This window comes from Trichomycterus rosablanca, chromosome 5 (assembly GCF_030014385.1).
Source record: "Trichomycterus rosablanca isolate fTriRos1 chromosome 5, fTriRos1.hap1, whole genome shotgun sequence".
Lineage (NCBI taxonomy): Eukaryota > Metazoa > Chordata > Actinopteri > Siluriformes > Trichomycteridae > Trichomycterus > Trichomycterus rosablanca.
Genome location: NC_085992.1, coordinates 39,579,570 through 39,602,566, shown reverse-complemented (window position 1 = coordinate 39,602,566; position 22,997 = coordinate 39,579,570). Strand labels below are relative to the sequence as shown.

At 38.1% G+C, this 22,997-nt stretch overlaps 1 protein-coding gene across 2 annotated transcripts; it reads left to right on the top strand.

Moving 5' to 3' along the window:
• The first annotated feature begins 1,211 nt into the window (after window positions 1-1,211).
• slc25a28 (solute carrier family 25 member 28) lies at window positions 1,212-20,360 on the top strand. 2 transcript variants are annotated; one of them, XM_062996161.1, is made up of 5 exons: window positions 1,212-1,236; window positions 3,315-3,621; window positions 12,909-13,137; window positions 14,570-14,626; window positions 18,867-20,360. In XM_062996161.1, exons 2-5 carry the CDS (start codon window positions 3,322-3,324, stop codon window positions 19,403-19,405), a joined length of 1,125 nt encoding a protein of 374 aa, XP_062852231.1. In that variant the 5' UTR covers window positions 1,212-1,236; window positions 3,315-3,321; the 3' UTR covers window positions 19,406-20,360. The 2 variants fall into 2 exon arrangements, with proteins under 2 accessions (XP_062852231.1, XP_062852230.1); XM_062996160.1 differs by lacking the exon at window positions 1,212-1,236 and having other exon boundaries at window positions 3,134-3,621.
• Window positions 20,361-22,997: the final 2,637 nt, after the last annotated feature.

The following is a 22,997-nucleotide window of genomic DNA, read 5'->3' as shown; positions in this document are numbered from 1 at the left end:
CTGGGATGACGACCATGCAGACCGAGTTGATGCAGTGTGCGGCGTATGGTCTGAGCACTGACAGGCTGACCTCCCACGTCTTCAACCTCTGCAGCAATGCTGGCAGCACTCATGTGTCTATTTTTTAAAGCCAACCTCTGGATATGACGCCAAACACGTGGACTCAACCTCTTTGGTCGACCCTGGCGAAGCCTGTTCCGAGTGGAACCTGTCCTGGAAAACCACTGTATGACCTTGGCCACCATGCTGTAGCTCAGTTTCAGGGTGTTAGCAATCTTCTTATAGCCCAGGCCATCTTTGTGGAGAGCAACAATTCTATTTCTCACATCCTCAGAGAGTTCTTTGCCATGAGGTGCCATGTTGAATATCCAGTGGCCAGTATGAGAGAATTGTACCCAAAACACCAAATTTAACAGCCCTGCTCCCCATTTATACCTGGGACCTTAACACATGACACCAGGGAGGGACAACGACACATTTGGGCACAATTTGGACATGTTCACTGTGGGGTGTACTCACTTATGTTGCCAGCTATTTAGACATTAATGGCTGTGTGTTGAGTTATTTTCAGAAGACAGTAAATCTACACTGCTATACAAGTTGTACACTGACTACTCTAAGTTATATCCAAGTTTCATGTCTATAGTGTTGTCCCATGATAAGATATAATGAAATATTTGCAGAAATGTGAGGGGTGTACTCACTTTTGTGATACACTGTATATATATATATATATATATATATATGGGTGATTCTTCAACTGGGGGAACTTTTACGTCCCTAAGTTATAAATTTGTGTTAAAAATACTTTATTACAAAACAAATATTTTAGGTATTAAAAAGATCATTCATTGCATCACTAAAAAAAATTACATACCAAAATAATTAGGATTTTAATTTTTTATGATGATTTAAACATCAATATTTTGCTACTTTGGCCTTGTCCCCAACCCAGACTTTAAAACTAAAAAGTGCTAAATTCATTATAAAAATCACAATATGAGTTTTATAATAACTGTAAAATGTAATTTTTTTTTCATATTTGTACAACCTATGCATATTTTTGAGCAATATTTTACTGTCCCCAGCATTATCGTCATTACCGCAACAGTGTATGGTTTCTGTAGGGAATCATTTGAAGGTAACACTTGTTTATGTTGTAACCATGGAAACAAAGACTTGCAAGGAAGCACATGCCAGCCATGAGAGAAGATTGACATTTTAATGTCTGGAAATGTGAGTAATTTAATCATGTATTTCTCCTGATCATAGAGTATATTTATTCAGCGTCATTACCATTTACATCAGTATGGCAGTACTTTACCAAAAAAAAAAAGAAATTTACACATTATTTATATGTATTTAAAGTGCATCTTGTACTAGCTGTTGACTAGCTTTAGCAAATCCATGGCCTATCTAGTTTTTTTCTTAAAAAAAGTAAACATTTTCATTACCGCAACACATCATTACCAACACATAATGACATTTTGCTATGCCACTTCACAAATAAATATGAAATATTAAAATTCTATATAAGCTCAGTTGTAGCCATCATTAAGTATTTGCTTAAGTATTTGCTTATTCCTAATTTTATTTTTCAAAAGTTAAGATGGTCAAAAGAGCCCGCAATTGAAGAATCACCCATATATATATATATATAAACTACTGTGTCTTTGTATTTTTTGATGTATTAATGTTGGGGATGCACATGGAGCATGTTTTTAAGATAAATTCACACACACATGGCGGTCAGACTGTAAGAACATTCATTTTATAAGCACTCGCCAGAGCGGTAGAGAGAACAGAGTGGCGACACTCCCATAGGGAACCGTTGGAAAGGGGGCGGGACATTTTTTCTGCCCAGCTTCCGGGTTGTGGAGCTCTGTATAGTTCCAAACAACCCATAGAGCCCCATTCATTTCCACTACTTATCAAACATTTTTAGCTGTATGTTGCTTTGTTTTAAAAAAATTATGAATTTAATGTCATTAATATACTTAATACTGTTATTGTTTAGCATTTGCTCAGCACTAAATGTTACATGTTTATCTTAATTAATAGGTATAACCCAATTTAGCTTAGTCAGTTAAGCTTAATTAATGACACACGAGTCTTTTCACCTAAAATGAGTTGATTAATCAAGATTCTTGTTACAGAAATGATCATAAAACATTAGAACCACAATAAATCATTATACTTTTACTTTCATACTTAAGTACATTTGAAGGTAAATTTAGTTTAGTACTTTAGTGGAGGTAAAGAGTATTTTTACTTTTACTACTACTTTTACTGGAGTAATATGTTACCTTGGATATCTCTACTTTAACTCAACTACATGGTTTGTCTACCTTGTCCACCACTTACATTAGACAAAATGAACTAGTGCATATTCATAATGAATTCATTAATGTATTACATGTAGGAATCAATTATTAATCACTCATGAAATAAGAGATGAATGAATGCTTTTTCATGTACCTGCACTATAATGTTTTTGGTACGGTAATGTGTTTATCAATCTGTTCATTCAGTGCAGGTAAACCTTATGAATCCAGCACATGACTTAGTGTTTAGCAAAAATGATTATTATTATGAATCCTCAGGAAAGTGAAGGGAGATTAGTTTATGCAAAAATCAAAACATAAAAAACTTTAATGTCTATACTGTATATTGTCTCTACTACTTAAGGATATCGCATTATGTAATGTATGCTAATATAATGTACTGTGTGTTAACAAGAACGACCTATTAACAAGTCATTATAAACATCAATCTTCCACTTTATATACCAAATTGACATTAAAGCAGATGCAGTAAATGTAAACGCAGTTGAAAATACCCAGAAATTGTACAAATGTTTATTATTTGCCGTTTAATATTTCATTTACTGCTGCCTGTCCCATTTGAGAACATGACAGCGCCGGGTTTGTTTGGAACTATTGAGGGTTACATGAACCACGTGACCGCGTAGCGGCGAGATCAAGGAGTGTCGCAACTCTCTCTATCTACGGCTCTGGCACTCGCGTGTTATACAAGTGCTGACGTTTTGATTGACAGCGCGTTCGTCGAATCACAGAGCAGGAAACCATGGCTTGACACGGGCACTTCCGGGAGCGGCCTGCACGTCCTGTCATCCCGCGCTGCGCAGTTCCTCACGCGTGGGTCTCTGCTTGCCCTTCTGTTCCAGACATGGCGGAGTGTAGAGTGTAAACATCTGGGTGTGGTAGCATAAACAGGCCAGCGAATAACGCCTGTGCTTTAACCAGTGGACTGTGAGTCTGGCTGCTAATGGAAGCTGATGGTTTGGTCGGCAGAAGGCGGATGGGTGCGGAGCCGTCGCGAGGTGACGGCGCGGTGGCTGGAGCTTCGGCGGGTGCAGAGGTGCGCTGGCTGGGCGGTCGGATCTGGACTCTCTCAGAGGGCATCGTCGGCTCTCTGTCACCACGAATCGGAACGGAATCGGAGCTAAACGCACTCCATGGGCTGCAGGAAGTTAGTGAGATGTCGGAACCGGACTATGAAGGTCTGCCACAGGGAGCCTCGACCAGCACATACATGTTAGCCGGAGCTGTTGCAGGGGTCATGGAGCACTGCCTCATGTTCCCCATCGACTGTGTGAAGGTGAGTTAGATAAGATAAGGGTTTCTCAGCGTCAGTCCTGGAGACCCAACTGCTCTGAGTTTTAGGTTTCCCCTGATCTCAACACACTTGCTTCAGTCATTAGCAGTTAGAGTCAGGTGTATTTTGCTGGGAGTTGGGAAAAGTTGCTTATATGCATGGCATTGTAGGGAGCCTCGAAATACTGACGTTTGAATTGAAAAGCCCTGATGAGCAGTGATCATTCTACACAATGAATCTGATTCACCTGCTGATCAGGATGTTTGGCTTGTTTGATTACTTAACTACTTAATTAATTACTTACTTAATTAACTTAATGAATTAATTACTGCGGTCATTTGGAGTGCGGGGGGAACTCTTGAGGACTTTTTTTGATACAGTGGTGGCATCAGCCATCTTTTATGGAGTGGTATGTTGGGGCAGCAGCATCTCTACAGCGGACAGGAAGAGACTAGACAAACTTATTAAGAGGGCCGGCTCTGTCCTGGGGAGCCCCTTAGATCCAGTGCAGGTGGTGGGAGACAGAAGGATGTTAGCCAAGCTGGCATCCATGCTGGAGAACGACTCCCACCCCATGCATGAGACTCTGGCAGCACTGGGCAGCTCCTTCAGTGACAGGCTGCTTCACCCCAAATGTGTGAAGGAGCGGTATCGCAGGTCCTTCCTTCCTGCTGCTGTTAGACTGTATAACCAGCACTGCTCCAGACAGATCACACACACACACTCTAAAACATTCATTATTCATAACAATGTGCAACTTTTCCCACGTGTAATTATTACAATTTGCAATATGTGCAATATTTTTTCCCATGTGCAATTATTATTTGTAATTATTTGTAAATATTTAGTTTTTTTCAGAGTTTTTCAGAGTTTTTTCTGACTTTTTATTGTTATTATTGTTATTACACTGTACTTTTTATTGTCTATTTTTTGTACTGAGTGCTTTACTGTCCCTTCGCTGCTGCCACTGTGAATTTCCCCACTGTGGGACTAATCAATTATCTTATCTTATCTTATCTTAAACATAAGCATAATAGGGAGCTAAAGTTAGTTATCACATGAAGGGATTCCATATAAACTCCATTAGGTTTTTAGGACTTAGGACTTAGGATTTAGATCTTAAATTTAGTTGTTTTTTGGACATTTATGCCGTTATGATGAACTTTACCTGTGTTGAACGGTATCACAAGTAGTGATACACAGTCACAGAGTAATAAAGGTGACAAGTGGCTACATGAATGGGTAATGAATGAGAATAAATAAAGTGAAATATATAAGTATAGCAGATATATACAGTATATACATTACTATTGTGCTGGTGTAAACAGTGCAATAGGGCCATGTGCAAATTTGCAAAATACTGATGGTATACACCCTAAGTGCTCTAAAATGTGCAGTTTTGTATAAATAAATAATTATATTATCGTTGTATTAATTGTTATGCAGCAGGTCTCATCTTCGAACATGCCACTTAATTACTCAACACCTTATAACACAGTACAACAGTATATGCTTCCAAAGTTTATACTAGCGAACTACATATTATCTTAAAATAATGATTAGTGAAGTACAGGATGTACTAAACAGTAACTACTTCAGGGCGAAAGTTAGATGCCTAAATCACAACAAATTTTATATATATAAATCTAGTATCTTTACATCTATCTTTTCGAATAGCATTAACTGAAATGCTTTTCAATTGAACCGAGTGTAGGAATGTAGGCTTGTAATGCACAACGGTAAATACTGCAATTACATTAATTATATAAATCACCCAAGTGCTTTAAAATTTGCAGTTTTGTTTAAATAAATAATTATATTATCGTTGCATTAATTGTTATGCAGCAGGTCTCATCTTCGAACATGCCACTTCATTACTCAACACTTTATAACACTGTACAACAGTATATGCTTCCAAAGTTATACTAGCGAACTACATATTATCTTAAAATAATGATTGCTAGAGTAGTACTTCATTATGTAGTGGGCTAGTATTGTTAAACGCAGTATTGAACTTGTCACTTTCATTATCAATTCACTCAGTGTTGCAACTAATAACCGGTAATATATAGCTTTTAGTTAGCATTAAGCTAACTAATAACCACGAGTCCAGCCGCTCTATCTGTGATGCTAACAAGCTCTGCTAACACGCTCAGTTCTAGCGCTAGAACTACCAAAGTACAGTACTGTTTGGTCAGTGTGCTCGAAGTCGTGTGTCTTTGCTAACATAGCGGTCGTGACCCCGTGTTTAACTTGTAATGTTGTTGAACATGCACCGGTTTAATATGACAGTTCACTAACAGCTTTATGTCATTAGCGTTCACATGCAAGGTCACACAGTGCTAAGAATACATAAGTCAAGGTTTCGAACTCAGCTCTCATCAGAGAGCTAGAATAATAGACCGGTTGCCGCATTAAACCTTAATTTATTTCCATGACAGAGAGTACATGTAAAAGTCACTAGATACAGTTTCTGCTGCTAATGTCTTTTTATTTGCTAAGACCAAGTGATTAATAGTTCAGAACATTAATTGTGTATAACATGATGGACTATGTGGTTATCTGCTCTCTCAATTTACATTACATTTACATTTTTGGCATTTAGCAGACTTATAGTACTGTGACAGTATATTGACTAAGCAATTGATGGTTAAGGACCTTGCTCAAGGGCCCAACAGTGGCAACCTGGCAATGGTGGGGCTTGAACCAGCAACCTTTCGATTACTAGTCCAGTATCTTAACCACTAGTCTACAACTTCCCTGCAGAAATTTCTGCAGAAGATAAACAGAATTACAGAACACCCTACCCAGCACACACTTGTAGATTCTTAGGGTGTGTCGAAAACCTAGTGCGCTCTCTACATAGACAGCACCTTACGTCATCCTGTGCGCGTTCCCAAGAAAAAGCCTGTTCGAAATCCTAGATGCCTTAATATGCTCACTAGTAAGGTATCTTAAAATTTCAACGATATTTTGACTCAAGAACGAGGGAGCATCCGATGCTGCCTTAGCGGTGGAGGCAATCTCAGCATTCAGTGCGGCACAACTTTTCTCACAGAAAAATAAAAAACATGGTGGACGGTGCGGAGAAACCTAATCTAATGTAAATTAATTATTATTGATTTTTAACTTGTATAAACTTGTACAATTGTCATTTACTTGCAAATTCGGGCTCGTCAGTGAATTTAACCGTTTTCGTTACACTGAGGGAGATGTTAGTTGACATGCTAGCCCGTTGTGCCACCCCATCCATTTGTTTGAATGGCTTGAGGCTAACTGTCTTAGCTTAGCGAATCGCTGTCTAAGTAGCATGTTTGAATAACCTGCCTTATAAGTCAATGACTTATTAGAATCCTCTCTACTTAGGCAGCTGCCTATGTAGGCAGTAAGACAGCAAGGCAGCTCACTAGGTTTTCAAACACACCCCTAGACCTGTGACACCCAATTAAAGCAATTAAATGTTTACATACATTTGTAAGAAGAAATGTCATGATAATCTTGGGGTTTCAAGAATTTGTACATACATGTACAGTTGTATGCTGAAGAATTAAGTTTTTCTTACATTTATTGTACATTTAATGTTGTATATTGTCTGACTTAAAATAGTCATGTCCAATGCAGATACGTAAGCCTTCAGTAACTGCTGATACAAAACACAAATACAAACTTTATACAACATGACACCTTTATATGTACATATACATCCTGACATTTATACAATTTCTTTTTTGTAATGGTTTTATTTTACTGTAGACATTGTGCTGTATTACAAATACGACTATTCAATACTAATATTGAAAGAATTACATTTAGTGGTTGGATAGTGTAATGTATTACATCCTACCTTGTTTTAAGACCATTCCTCAGTGCAAGATTTCAAATAATTCAGGTCTTTTACCATCTACCGTGCATAATATTGTGAAAAAGTTTAACGAATCTGGAGAAATGTCAGTCAGCATAGGGCAAGCCTGAAACCACTGTTGAATGTGCGTGACCGACAAGCCCTCAGAAGGCATTGCATGAAAAATGTCATGCTGCTGTAATAAATATAACCACTTCTGAAGTACTTCAGAAAACCATTGACGCATAACACAGTCTGCTGCTGCATTAAGAAATGCAACCTGAAGCTGAGTACTCTGGTCCAAGCTCATTGCAGATAGATGAAAAGACAGTAGGAATGTAAACTGTGATCAGATACCATATTTACATTTATTTTTGGGAAAACATGTCAGGTTTAATGTAACAAAGAAGAAAAGCACCATCCAGATTGTCAGCAGCAAAAAAAAAAAAAAAAAAAAAAAAAAACATGGTATGGTGGTGCATCAGTGCACCCAGCATGGATGATTTGTAGGGCTGGGCAATATATCGAGATTTTATAAAATATCGATATATTTTCATACGCGATATAAGATAAGACAATATCGCATATATCGATATAGATGTTGCGTTCCAGTTAGATCCGACAGTTCATCTTTCTCTTCTCCCAGTTTGTCTCTGCACATGTTCACCTGCACCGCTTCTTTCTCTCACTGAACACAACTCGCCCCTCCCCACCGCTTCACCAGTAATTCCTGCTGGCAGCGATAGCATGGAGACGGATAAAGTTATGACAGAAGCTATCGAAGAGGAGCTGCTTACTAAAATGAAAAATAATGACTCTTTTTGGAATTATTTGGAGATGGTTCGAATTCAAAGTGTCAGATGAGCAGCAGAATAATGTATTCTGTAGAGAATGCCGAAAACAAGTCCAGATAAAAGGTTCCAGCTCCGTGTACCTTCATTCGTTTTCACTTCAAATCCCAAAGTTAAAAAACAAGAAAACGAGTCGTTATTCGTTTCAAAAACCAATACAAGCGCATGCACGCGCTGACATGCACGTATTTACTTCACATTAAGTGTTGAGAAAGTAATAATAACGTAACGCTGCGTCTCCTGTTGTTCTGACGTGTGTGTTTGTATATGTGATGTGCATATATTTGCTCTATCTGTAAAAAACAAACATTATGGGGATTTCTGTACTGGATGTTGTACGTGGTCGTGTAAGTTTACACTGGATGATCGCCCGACGTCCGACACATCATTTATTTATCTTCTATTATAGTATTTCTTGTTGTCGGCCAATAAACAACCAAACTCTGCGGTAAACAAGGAGCAAACAGCAATTAAACAACAAATAAAGCTGTTAAATAATAATAAAGTGCATGAAGCAGAACGCTGATTAAAATGCATTAAATGTTGTAATAGTTACACAGTAACATGAACGATTAGTTATGCCTGGATTACAGAACTGAGTTCTATACGTAAAAAAAAAATGTTAATGTAAATGTTGCGGTGACATATACATAAAATAATGTATAAAGTCCAAACAGGTGGGGGGTTGGGGGTTAACGAGGGTTTTACTTTAACAGGGTTTTACTTTTAATGTCACACAAGCTCAGCCGGAAACCGTGTCATTCCGACATCTTCCCTACACACTCGCTCCCTGCGCCCTATAGTGCACTTAACATTCTTAAGGGGCCAGACAATATATTTGTAATTCCCATTACATGACAGGAGATGCCTTTGAAAACAACTTTTTTTTTTTCTTAGAATAGCTCTTTTTTTTTTTTCTTGTGTGAAGCTTCCCCAGCATGAATATTAATAAAAGTGCCTGTAAAAAAATTGGAACTTGTAGCTTTGTCTCAGAAGTGTCTTTTTGTTATTACCTTATGGGATACAAAAATATCGAGATATATATCGTATATCGCCGTTCAGCAAAAAATATCGAGATATTATTTTTGATCCATATCGCCCAGCCCTAATGACTTGCATATGTGAGAGGGTAGCATTTATTATACTGCCATTATGGTGATGTCTTTTTCCTGGAAGCCCATGGTTATTTTAGCCCACTATCTCTTATTTGTGCCGTAGTGCAATACAACTCATTTAAACATTCCCTGTCACATGCACAGGCCAAAGTATTTTAACGCTTGTAGCTATGTTGGAGCTGAGTATGTCTTTAAGTAAGTCAGGCTGTATATAATCCCTTTATTTCTGAGAGGTAGAAGAGGTATAGCGTGTGAGCAGAAGTGCTTCTGGCAATGGCAGAATGACCTGAAAAGGACTTTAAGGACATTGTACTTGTACTTTTGTCATTCACAGCTGTGGCTATCAGTGTTTGACAAGGTGTAGCTTTTTTTGCATAGATCACTGGACAAAATAAATGAACAATGATGTGAACACTAAATGTACCAGTTGTTTATTGTAAACAAGACACACCCTGATGCTTACATTTGCTGAAAGACAATTTATGGAAAATAAAATATTACCAGAACTGGACTAGTAACCTGTACATTTTGTACAGGTTGCCACTGTGGGGCCTTTGAGCAAGGCCATTATCCCATAATAAATAAAATACACTGATCAGCCATAACATTACAACCACCTCCTTGTTTCTACACTCACCGTCCATTTTATCAGCTCCACTTACCATATAGAAGCACTTTGAAGTTCTACAATTACTGACTGTAGTCTATCTGTTTCTCTACATATCTTTGTAGCTTGCCTTCATGCTGTTCTTCAATGGTCAGCACCACCACAGAGCAGGTATTATTTGGGTGGTGGATCATTCTCAGCACTGCAGTGACACTGACATGGTGGGGGTGTGTTAGTGTGTGCTGTGCTGGTATGAGTGGATCAGACCCAGCAGCGCTGCTGGAGTTTTTAAATACCGTGTCCACTCACTGTCCACTCTATTAGACTGCTGTTTGACTGCTAGGGAATTCTAGGTAGTGACTCATTTACATGGAACCAGGCAGAGCTAACTAAGTACTGAGGGAGTAGATAACATGTACTGGATATTTAAGCTAGTAGTGGTGCTTTACCACATTGCAGACCTGACAATTATCTTTTAGTTATATTTTACAAATACAGTAAGTGATCTTTTTTGTCATCTATGTATAAAAATGGAAGTCTAATACATTTGTTATTGTCAAAGATCAGAACTTCTGAACTTTATATGTATGTTTTCTTCCAGTCAAGTCTGTGGTGTGTGTCTATAGTAGATATGTAACGATTCACCACAATACAGTTAATAACCGATTCAAAAATTCCACAATTCAAATTGATTTGATATGTAAAATGAATTGATATTCCCTTTAAACAGCAGAGGGCACTGGCGCTATATACCTCGCCTGGTTGACGTCACTGGCGATATACTCCTGGTTGTCAAATTCGGGTTTTTTCAGCCACATTGCGTTTAATTCGAAATTGTTTTACATAGTTTGCACCTACCTCAGAAATAAAAGGGCATTCATTTTTTAGATAAATAAAGGAGAAATAATAAAAGGAAACTCATCATTTGTCTTCAATTTCAGTTTAAAAAATCGCATCGTGAATCACATCGTTGGTAGAGTGTATCGTTACATCCCTAGTATATAGTGCACCAACATTTAATTCAATAGAACTAAATGCTGCTTAGAAAAATGCTTCTCACTTATTTCTAATGATTTGTGTTTAAATTCTTCTGCAGATTTATTACAGCTGTCCTTAAATTTGCATTCCACTTATTCGTAAATATTTTACACTATACACTTTGAATCCATATTTTCCCAGTTGTCTGGTGTGCAGATATTGCCTTAGACACAGTGTACAATGCTTTCTGTCAGACTCTGCCCAGGCCTTGGGCATATAGTGTGAGACTGTGTCCTTACAGGCCCCGAATTCCACAGCAGTAGTATATTGTTTGAGAACATGTCTGATACTTTAGCTGCACGTCTAAGACCAGGAAGGTAATGACAATTTAGCATGTATGTATTACTGTATTTACTTACACTTAAATAATTAAATGTTAAGACCCAGCAGGAACAAAACTACACAGAAGAGGAAGACCAACACTATGTGGAACCTGCGTGTAGGAACATGAACTAAAATAAGTTTTCTATCAGCTTTCATTTTAATTTTGCTAGTGATTATTAAGGTCTAACTACAAATATGGCATGAATGCATTGGTAGTGTGTGTATATGATGCTGAAGGCTCATGAGAAATAAGGCTTTAAAAGATTTTGAATAATTCTTTAAGCACACAGTTTCAGACAGCCTTTAATGTGAGTGGGATGTACGAAGCCTAGCCTAGATCAAGTCTTAATGCCGTGTATGTGACTATTTGGGATGTACGTGAGTTTAGAAAAAGCATGGAGGAGTCATATTCTGTGGTGGCGTCAGTTACAGAGTGGGGTTTTTTCAGTTTTATAATGGGCATTGTGTTTTCCTTACTGCTTCATTCGAGTTCTTTGCTTCTTTTCATTTCTTTAATTGCTGTACAAGCAAAAAAAACAAAAACAAAGAAAAGTGGCCTGCAGTTCATGTCAGGGTCACTGGTTTGTTTATTAATTCAAGAAATGTTGGAAAGGTTTTTTGACGGAAACTTTGAAGTGAACGCTTTTCCTCACTGCAGTTTGGAACTAATCTGCTAATGACTGGCGTGCGTGTGCTAGCCGTTTTGGCTTTAATTACACAATGATACAGTAATCCAGAGGTAAGCCTGCTTCTGGCAAACATAGGTACTGGGTTTTATTACAAAATGTAGTAATGCTTTAATAATCCACACAAACTACACATTCATCCAAATGCATGCAGACGCAAGTGTACAAAGGTGTGGGGGTGAATGTTCAGGCTACACTAAGCTAAATCTGACTAAGCATTGCAAGACCTAAACACCTATAAAACACAAATTAAAAGCAATACAGAGTAATTGCATTTTTACCTTTGTATTGTGTGCATTTCTCTCTGGAGTGATGCTGGAAGTATTATAACAAATGTCCAGACATGGCCAGTTTCATTTCAATGAAATAATAAAATCAGTAAAATAGGGTTTGAACAAAAGTTATGACACACCTAAAGACATTTACAGCTGCTGTATTTCTGTATTTCTAATTTTTATAGTAAATATGTAATACATTTATGAGCATTAAAATGTGCAGAAGGAGCATAAAAATGTGCCCAAGTCTTTCCACACATGAAGGCTGTTGCTAATCTAACTTTAGTTGGGCTGTTAGCTCAGCAATATAGGTACTGGACTAGTAATTAGACAGTTGACGCTTCAAACCCCTCATCTGCCAAGTTGCCACTGTTGGGTCTTTGAGCAAGGCCCTAAACCCGCAATTGCTTGAACTGTATTCGGTCACAATTGTAAGTAACTGTGGATCAAAGTGTCTGCTAAATGCTGTAAATGTAGATGTAAATCTTCCAGGCTGTCTTGTTGTTACAATCTTCATTTTTTCTGTGTCTGATCATTCCCTCTCATTTTGCAGACCCGCATGCAGAGCTTGCAGCCTGCTCCAGCTGCACGCTACCGTAACGTGATGGACGCTCTGCGACGCATCGTGAGGACTGAGGGTATCTGGCGGCCCATCAGAGGCCTGAACGCCACTGCAATAGGGGCGGGGCCAGCCCATGCACTGTACTTCGCCTGCTATGAAAATCTCAAAAAAACCCTTGGTGATGTCATCTGCCCAGGAGCCAACAGTCATTTGGCGAACGGTACACCTCACCCCCACACAACTGACAAAAATCTGATGGGAAATTACAAGTTTATGTATGTTTTGAGAAGCAGACTCATGGTTTTTATTTCAGAGTAGGGAGTAATTTTGAAAATTGAACTTGAGCTTCTTTTTGTGTTATTGATTAGAGTCACATTTGTGCTGATGTATTTAGAGGCAAGAATAACCAGAAATCTCAGTTGTTCGGTTAGCTGGTCGGTTGATGTCTTGCTGGTCATTAGTTTGATTTGTTGTCGTCGATTATTTCAGTCTAAAGGTCAACACATTTTATTTATATTTTTTAACTCACTGTGTAATATCAGAATTAGACGATTTATTGCTTTTGCTTTGGATGGTCTGTCGTATGACGTAAATAATGTATTTTTTTAATAAATAATTGAATTTTAAAGGACAAGAGAAGTGTGTAATATCACAATACTAAATATTATTAAGAAGCTTGATTGAGCACCTTATTTGGTATAATGTTAATTAAATAGGCCTGTAATTTTCGGTTGGGAATTTGAAAACTTGTGCTTGTTGAATAATAAATAATAATTATGTTGCAATGAATAAAAATGGCTAATTTATGTTGGTTTAGATGAACACAATAAGCTAGGTTGTAAATAAATCTAAATAGTCCATACAAATTTATCATAAGTACAGCTTGACTTTAAACTTACTGCTACTTCTCAATTACTTGTTCTATTAATCATCATGATCTTTAAGGCAATATTGGACACCTGGACAGGATTAATTATGTAATCATCATCTTTTTTGGTTTACTTATTTGGTACAAATGATAATTCTGCCACTTATTATTGCCATTATTATGTACATGTCATTCTGTACTTCTGTAGTAAAACATTCCTGTCTATTTGTCATATTGCTGAGCCTTAAGTGTGTTAATGTATTTTTTGTCTCATACAGCAGCTAAGGGTCTACTGATCTTTCAGAGTAACTTTGGTTGCACAGTAAAACTGATGTTTGCTGTTGCTTTGCCTTTCTCCTTTTTCCCTTTCTCTTTATGCCTAGGTGATTGGCAGAGTGGGTGAGTAGTCTCTGAAATGCCTGTCAGCTCACATTTTCCTACTGCATCAAAGGGAAACGCGTTTAATCCTCTTATAGGAGGACCATGCTTTGTGTCAATAAACTTATTTATTACCACCCCTCCCCCCTTTTTGGGTTACATTTCTTTAGAATAGGTGTTGATTGTGATTATTATTATTTTAATTGTACCTAAATTTTTTGACATAAACATTTAAAACATACTTAGTTTAGTCTTATGTATGTGTAAGTTGTGTCATTTACCAGCAAATGTTTCTTGTGCTTTGCTATTGCAGTACATGGCTGTGAAATAGTACAGATAGTTAATGTTTGTGATCTGTCCTCCACTTACCTTCTTGTTTCTCACTTTTGAGGGTTTATTTTGGCAGGGGCTGCCGGCTGCGTCGCAACACTGCTTCATGATGCTGCCATGAACCCAGCAGAAGGTATGCAAAATTAACAAATGATTATGACAATTCAGCTTAAATAGTCATGTGTTGTATAGAATATATGACAGTACTATCCAGTGTTTAAATGATTAAAGTTAGATTGTTTGCACTTATTCATTGGTTCATAATAAATACATCATACTAATGTAAATATAAAATCTATAACATCTCACTTTTTTACTTGTAACCTCTGCAAGTTCAATGAATGTGTCAAATGTGACTGCATCTCAGTGATTACTATGCAATGTTATAATAGCCCTAAATAATATCAAGTTGTTCATAGTAAATGTTTTGTATGTTGTGCATTAAGGGATAATAAAAGTACAAAACACGTTCTACACATACAATGGTAATTTGTAGGGCTATGTTAGGAATTGTATCAAATGATTTTTCTTGGTGTATAGTATGATCTTGTGTGACCTAATGGTAAGAGCTCTATTGCTGGTAACAGCAGTGCCTGAGTTGTGGGGATTTGAATCCTGGGCTGGGTTAATAAATACCAAAGGTGCATGGCATTACATGAACCTAGCCATTGGGAGGAACATATTGGTGAATGCTTAGTGCCGGTCCTAAAGACAGATGAAGTGTAAATGTACACGAATGATCAGCTGTGGTAAACCTTGATGAGAACAGCTAAAAGGATTTCAGTCAGTCATTCACTGTATAGTATAATGCAAATGATAAACTATTTCTATTTAGCTATATAGCTGTTCTTTTGTGGTTTGCTTACCTTAAGCGTTTGTGGTATCCGGGGCATAATTTAGTCAAAGAGATGCATTTGTAATTACACGTGCCATAATATTGTATAACCACAAATTCCTTCCTTTGTAAATGTAGTTCCATTAATCCAATTACAAATTGTACAGTTTAATAGCTCAGCGTGTTACACATTTACTTAAAAATTACATTAATATGACCTGCACCCAGACAGACAGACAATAAATGAGACTTTTAAAACTCTTAAGCTGCTAAGAAAGCCAGGCTGCTATATAACTAGCCTTTTAGCTGTTCTAAAGTTACCCACAGAAAAATTATTTGGGTTATTTGGGTTTTTGGTGGTTAGCAATTGTTAAACAGAGTTTTTAGAATTTGAATTGATATAAAGTAAGACTGACACTGAATATACAGTGGTACCTTGTAACTCAACGTCCCCTAAACTCAAAATCTTTAAAACTTAACACCCTTCGGCGAGAAATTTGTACCCTTAAACTCAACGTTTCCCTTAAACTCAACGTTTTCAGTTTGTTTTTAAAAAAATGTATTTATTTAATTTCAAAATAACAGTGAACAGTCATCAAAGTGTGGATATGAGACGAATCTGCATTTGTGTGGAATAACCGTCACATTCACTTCGAAAGCTCCACATGTATCCGTGTTTAGCTTTTCCTCACTGTTTCACTTTTAAACTTGTGTTACAGCTCTGGGTTCTGAGAAATTGTTAGAATCAGATTTTTATTTCAGTGTTTTTATATTATATTTGTGTCATTTTCAGTGTATAAGAGTCAAAAACAACCCCATTATTTTATATTAGCCTAAAATATATGCAGTTCCACGGCACCATGGAATGCATTAACATGTTTCCCATACATCTATATGGGGAAAAAATACCAAACTCAACGTCTTTTAAACTCAATGTCACTCCCAGAACCAATTGACGTTGAGTTTCAAGGTACCAGTGTATAACTATTTTCTACCTGGACTGAAAACGTACTCACTTTATTAGCCGCTAGCTAATAGCTAGTTAGTGTGTTTGCTTTGTGATAAAGTTATTAGCATAGAATTTCGGTTAGTTTGGTATATTGGTGAACATTTTATCTGCTGTTATAAAAATCTTATTGAGAACTTATTGATGTCACTTAAGACACATGTAGTTAAACCTGAATTCGGATCTTTTTGCCAGCTGGCATGATAAACAAGTTTTAACATTGTTGCTTCTCAAATTACACACTGTACTGTCCAGGGACATAATATTAATCCTATTGTAAAGGCACTGATTTGACATGAATGTTATTGCGGTTAAGTTTGAGGGGAAAAATATGTAAAGATGTACTAGAAGAAATGCTAAATGCTGTATTAGTCTACATGTGTTGTTATTTATCGAATTTCTCGTTCAGAGCCACTTAGCTTTATACAGTAGTGCTGGGCGGTTCCTGAATCACCCGAGTTAATGATTCGAATCAGGAATCACGAGTCCGAAATCTCAATTAACCCGGATCCTATGAGTCCTCTGACTGGCTGCTGCTTATGCCTAGTTCACACTACACGATTTTTGCCCTGATTTTCGCTCGGCGACTGGTCGGCGCTTAATTTTCCGAGTCGGGAGCAACTCAGCGTTCGCTCAGCGATCAAAACTCGGCTCTCAGTCGCTAAGTGTGAACTATCCAACAACTCGATCCGACCGGCTCGCCGACCGCTCGGCGACTGGATTGAGTTTTCTAGCACGTCAGATATCTGATCTCAGATGTGCGACTGGGAATGAGTGACATGTCAAACAGCCAATGAGAACGCAGGATACAGCGTGAGGGGAAACGCAGGAGACGAGTGTAAACAGGTGGTACAGGGGCTTAATTAATATAGTTTATATCAGAAAACACCGGCGCACACACACGTTTTACAGTATTTCTGACTTGATCGTCCTCTACAAAACATAACACCCACGCTGCATTGCAAAATTATTAATTAACCTCCAACTTACTACAGAACGAGCCATATACTGTTCGTGTTGCCAAATCCACTCAGATTCATTTATTTTTCTTCCTTGATTTCATCACGTCAGTGCACAAACTTTGATCTCTCGCTATTTGTTTACGTGCATTTTTGGACGTGGTATCATTAAACTTCTCGTCACTTCTCACGTGTGTTTAAAAAAAAAAAAGAAAAAAAAAAAAGGGAGACCAGAGAAGCTCGTCTGCGATTCCAGTTGCTGATGGATCGTGTAGTGTGAAACCCCCTAACGCCGATCAGTCGTGTAGTGTGAAATATACACCGACTGAAAGACTCCCGAGTGCAAAAGATTCAGTCGTATAGTGTGAACTGTACAGCGACCTGACGACTTGGAAAGTCGTGTAGTGTGAACTTGGCATTAGTACACAAGGCAAGTGAGCAGACTCACTGGAAACACTGGACTCCGGACAGTCCGTGAATCTAAGTAATAAGTTCAATATTCCAATAAACAAGGGGTTAAACTCACTGGTGTTTGTTATGTGGCTGATTTTACGCACATGCTATTATTATTATTATTGTTATTATCAGTAGACAAGGTATAGATTAGTAATGCAGCTTATTTTCTTGTAAGCAAAACAACAACAAAATATAGTTATATTATTATTAAAATGCAAATTCTTACCTGCTACTTTAGTACTGTACCACTTAAGGAGTATCATAGCCCCCATGGTAATTTTAAACCCTTGACCCATTAAATACCCATCTGATTGATAGGTGAGTCCAACCCCCTATCCCCCATGATCAAGATTCCACTTAGAAAAAAAGTGTCACTGATAAAAGAAGTGTGAGGTGCCAAGAGAATTAAGAGAGAAGGATTTATTTACAGAAGATGAGTGCACGGAAGACAAGGGATTTTTGGATGCATTTTTATGTAGTAAATCAATCGCAATCAAGATATCAGTGCAAGTGACTCAAGTGAACCGGATCACATTACTGAGTGACTCAGATTATACCCAGCACTATTATACAGTATATTGTGAATCCTCATACACCTCAAACCAGTAGGTGGCAGCATAAGCTGTGTAATTCAGTAAACTAATCTCTTAACCACATGACAGCCTAATAATAAACGGCAATCCTAAGGGAGATGATTGCCCTTGCTGTAATTAACAGCTGCGCTGCACTGCAGTGAGATGCTTCCTCCGTTTTGAAATTGCAATGAGCTTGGCAGCAACTTGCATCTGTTGGCATTACCGGTATAAGCTTTCATGTCCAGGTGGCAGTCTGAGGCTTGCTGGGCACACCTGCTTTACTGCCTTGAATCACACGTGCAGCTTTAGCTCTTCCGTTCCCAGTAGACAGCCTCGAATCTGTGCTGAAAGGCATTTTTATTTGATCTGGTCATGTCCGGATGGAACAGGCCACTCTGTATAATGAGTCTACACATTCCTCTTTGATGGCGTTACTGTATTTCAGGCATGACCTTTATGTTTTGACTGAGCATATTGCTAAGTCCTCCTAATTCCCTTCTTTTTGTGTCATCTGTCCTGATTTCCGTGTCTCAACCCTGTAGTGGTGAAGCAGAGGATGCAGATGTTCAACTCTCCTTACCGGGGTGTTCTGGAATGCATGAGATGTGTTTGGCGGAGCGAGGGCGCTGGGGCTTTTTACCGCAGCTACACTACGCAGCTTACCATGAACGTGCCATTTCAGGCACTGCACTTCATCACCTACGAGTACCTACAGGAGCTGCTCAACCCCCACAGACTGTATAACCCCTCGTCCCATATGATCTCTGGAGCCTTGGCCGGGGCGGTGGCCGCCGCTGCAACCACGCCGCTCGACGTCTGTAAGACGCTGCTGAACACGCAAGAGACGCTGGCACTTCACTCGGTGAGCTCCGGCAGAGAGCACATCACAGGTCTGGCCCACGCCTTTAGGACAGTGTACAGGCTGGGTGGCATACCCGCGTACTTCAAAGGCGTGCAGGCCAGAGTCATCTATCAGGTGCCCTCCACTGCCATCAGCTGGTCTGTCTACGAGTTCTTCAAATACATGATCACCAAGCACAGGATGGAGCGGATGAGGATACAGAAGGATGGAGAGAAGTAGACACGTTTGTCCGGCTCCTATTCAAAAGCTCTCTTGGCCTTGACTTTCTCTCTCATTATCTCTCTTGCAGTCTTGTGCTTGCTCTAACATCGATCATCCATGCTGCAAAGGAATGGAGAGAAGTAGCCGCTCACACGCACAGTCGTTTGGCTCTGTACTGGACCTTTCTTTATCTCTCTCCCCTGCAATCTCCAGCAACACTGCAGCCCACTCAGGAATCTATTCTGAATTGGGACAGACTAGTTCGACATTAATAAAAATGTAAACGCACACATGCATTGCACTTGCTTTACAAACCAAATGTGATTATTTTAAGTTCCACCAGAGGGCATCAGAGGTCCTAACAAAAAATAAAATTAAACGCTGATTAAAGGTAGAGTAGAATTCTGAAGAATAGAAATCAAGCTATATTAAGTGTGAATATATATTTTTTGAAAAGTCTACATCAGAGTTATAAGAAAAACAAAAGCCCTTAGACCAGATACTTTATTACAAGCTGATGAGTGATCAGAGATAGAAAAGTTGCTGCTTACATTGAGTTTTTATAAATTTGATTGAGACCTCTTCTTACTTAACATCTAGTGTAATATAAATGAATTCCAAGCATTTTCACTAATGATCAACAAAACATTTAAACCAAAAACATTTAAATATAACACCAAATCAGATTTCTGGCCATTCTTACCAACACTGAGAACATTGCTAACCATGTAATGGTAGTAAATGCAGTAACAGTAATACAAGTTTACTGTAATATGTACATGTATCTGCTCTGTGAAACGTTGTTGTTGGTTTTTGCCTGAGATCAGTGGTACAACATCTGCTTGGCCTAACTACACCTCAATATCAATAATTTATAAAAACAATCCTGATGGCATTTGACTGCATTATACCCTTATTTCCCTGCTTTCAATAAAGTAGCAGTGCAGTGATTTCTGCCTGCTTAACACAGTGATTTTGTCTGTTTAAAAAGTTTTATTTGGGGACACTTTTAATGCCTGTTTTGAACATTTTGCTCAGTACTGATATGAGAGCCACAGTTATGCAGATGATCAATAAGCAAGACGCATACAAGACAAGACACGCTAGGCCACATTCGCCGCTGAGATCTGGTTTGAATCTCAGCATGTGCAATTAGCCAGCTTCTTGGCCCCTACACTGATACGATTGGCAGGGGAAGGGGGTGGGGGTTGATGCCAGAGTCCAGAGTGTGTTCTTGCTTTATACCCAGTGTTTCTCAGGGGACAGGATCCACCGAGACCCTGACCAAAATAACATTGTAGTTAAAGTCGCATTTTTAAAAGGTGTGGTAACAAAGCATGTGTTACTAATGAAGATCCATAATGAATAAACAGAATTTAAACTCCAAAATGTGCTACAATGGCCACAACTAGTTTTCCTTTAATTAAAGAGGAAATAAACATTTTTAATTCATAGATTTTATTCAGTTCACATACACAGGGCAAGTCAAATGCATTCGCTATTTATATGTTTTTAACATTTAGGCTTTTATGGTTGCAGTAGTCACTCTAACCTATGAAACTAAAAATGATACATTGACTTCATTAGAATTGACTGTGTACTTCATTAAAATTTTTACTGGCTGATGGTTAATCCTTTCAATGTGTGTAAATGTATTTACATTTTCAGCATTTAGCAGATGCTTTTATCCAAAGTGACTTACAGTACTGTGACAGTATATTGTCTAAGCAATTGAGGGTTAAGGGCCTTGCTCAAAGGCCCAACAGTGGCAGCCTGGCAGTGGTGGGGCTTGAACCAGCGACCTTTTGATTACTAGTCCAGTAACCAGTACCTTAACCACTAGTCTACAACTGCCCTATGTATATAAAGTCAAGAAAGTTGGTACATTTTGTAATATGTTCTAAAGAAGAAGTTTAGTGACCAACTTTACTGTATGTAGTAAATATAAACATTTTACATTTGATGCCTACAACACACAAGGGATGTGACAATAAAAAAACAGAGATACATAAGCAGGTAACTTGATAACAGGTGAGTGTTGCATAATTTATCAGGATGGTATTAGAAAAATCCACTAAAGGTTTAGTGTTTGCAAGCAAAGATGATCGTGGCTCAACAGTTTGTGCCAAAATGTCTGAGAATTGTCAGTCAGATTATAAAGAATATTTCTCAATGTAAGATCATTCCATGAATTTAGCATTCTTACTATGACTCGTACATAATACGAGGGATCTTCAAAAAGTTTCCGCACTTTTATATTTTTGTTGGAAACGGTGAGGGTTGGAGGAGTGGTAATTGAGAGAGCTTATAGTCCAGATTTAGTGCCATCTGATTTTACCTTTCTGGACCTCTCAAAGAAGCTTTAAGGGGAAGAAGATTTTCATGTGAAGATGATGTGAAAGCAGCGGTGCATCAGTGGCTACAAAGCTCAACCGAAAACATGTTTTGCTGATGGCATTAAAAAGTTGGTACAATGCTGGGAAAAATGCATTGGAAGGTGAAATAAATAAATAGAGTTTTAAAAAAGTGCGGAAACTTTTGGAAGAATCCTCGTATTTAGAGAGTACAGAGAAATCTCTTTCCATGTACAGTGGTGTTCAAAAAAAATAGCAGTGATTTTAAAAAACCGAATAAAGCACAAAGTCATTAGAATAACTTTTATTTCCATAAATGCAAATGCACTGAAAATACTACATTTTCAATTCTAAATCAAAACATTAACAAAATTTAGTCAGTTTGTGTCAATCCTTTACAGAAAATTAAGAAAAATGAATATTAGGTTGTTCAAAATAATAGCAGTGCCAGCATTTTTCTTTAAAAACTCAAAAAATGTATCTATAACATGAAAAAATGTTTGAGGTTTCACTTTACTTTAAATTACTGAACTAATATTTAGTGGCAGAACAATTGTTTCCGAGATCTGTGTTGCATGGAGTCGACCAACTTCTGGCACCTCTGAACAGGTATTCCAGTCCAGGATGATCAGACTACGTTCCACAGTTCTTCTGCAATTTTGGGTTTTGCCTCAAAAAAACACGTTTCAGATTTCAGCCCACAAGTTCTCTCTGAGATTGAAGTCAGGGGATTGTGCTGGTCACTCCATTACCTCAATCTTGTTTGTCTGTAACCAAGATGTTTTGGGTCATTGTCATGTTAAAACACCCATTTTAAGGGCATTTCTTCTTCAGCATATGGCAACATGATCTGCTCAAGTATTCTGATATATTTAAACTGATCCATGATCCCTCGTATGAGATAAATAGGCGTAACACCATGGTATGATAAACATCCCCATATCATCATTTTGTACCACCATGCTTTACTGTCTTCACAGTGTACTTTGGCTTGAATTCAGTGATTGGGGGTCGTCTGACATACTGTCTACGGCCACTAGACCCAAATAGAACATTTTTGCTTCACCAGTCCACAAAATGTTGAGCCATTTCTCTTTGGACCAGTCAATGTGTTCCTTGGCAAATTTGAACCCATTCAGGACACGTCTGTTTCTTAACAACGGGACTTTGCAAGGAGTTCTTGCTGGTAAATTGGCTTCATTTAATCATCTTCTGTACTCACTGGTAAATTTAGATGTTCCTTGATCTTTCTGGAG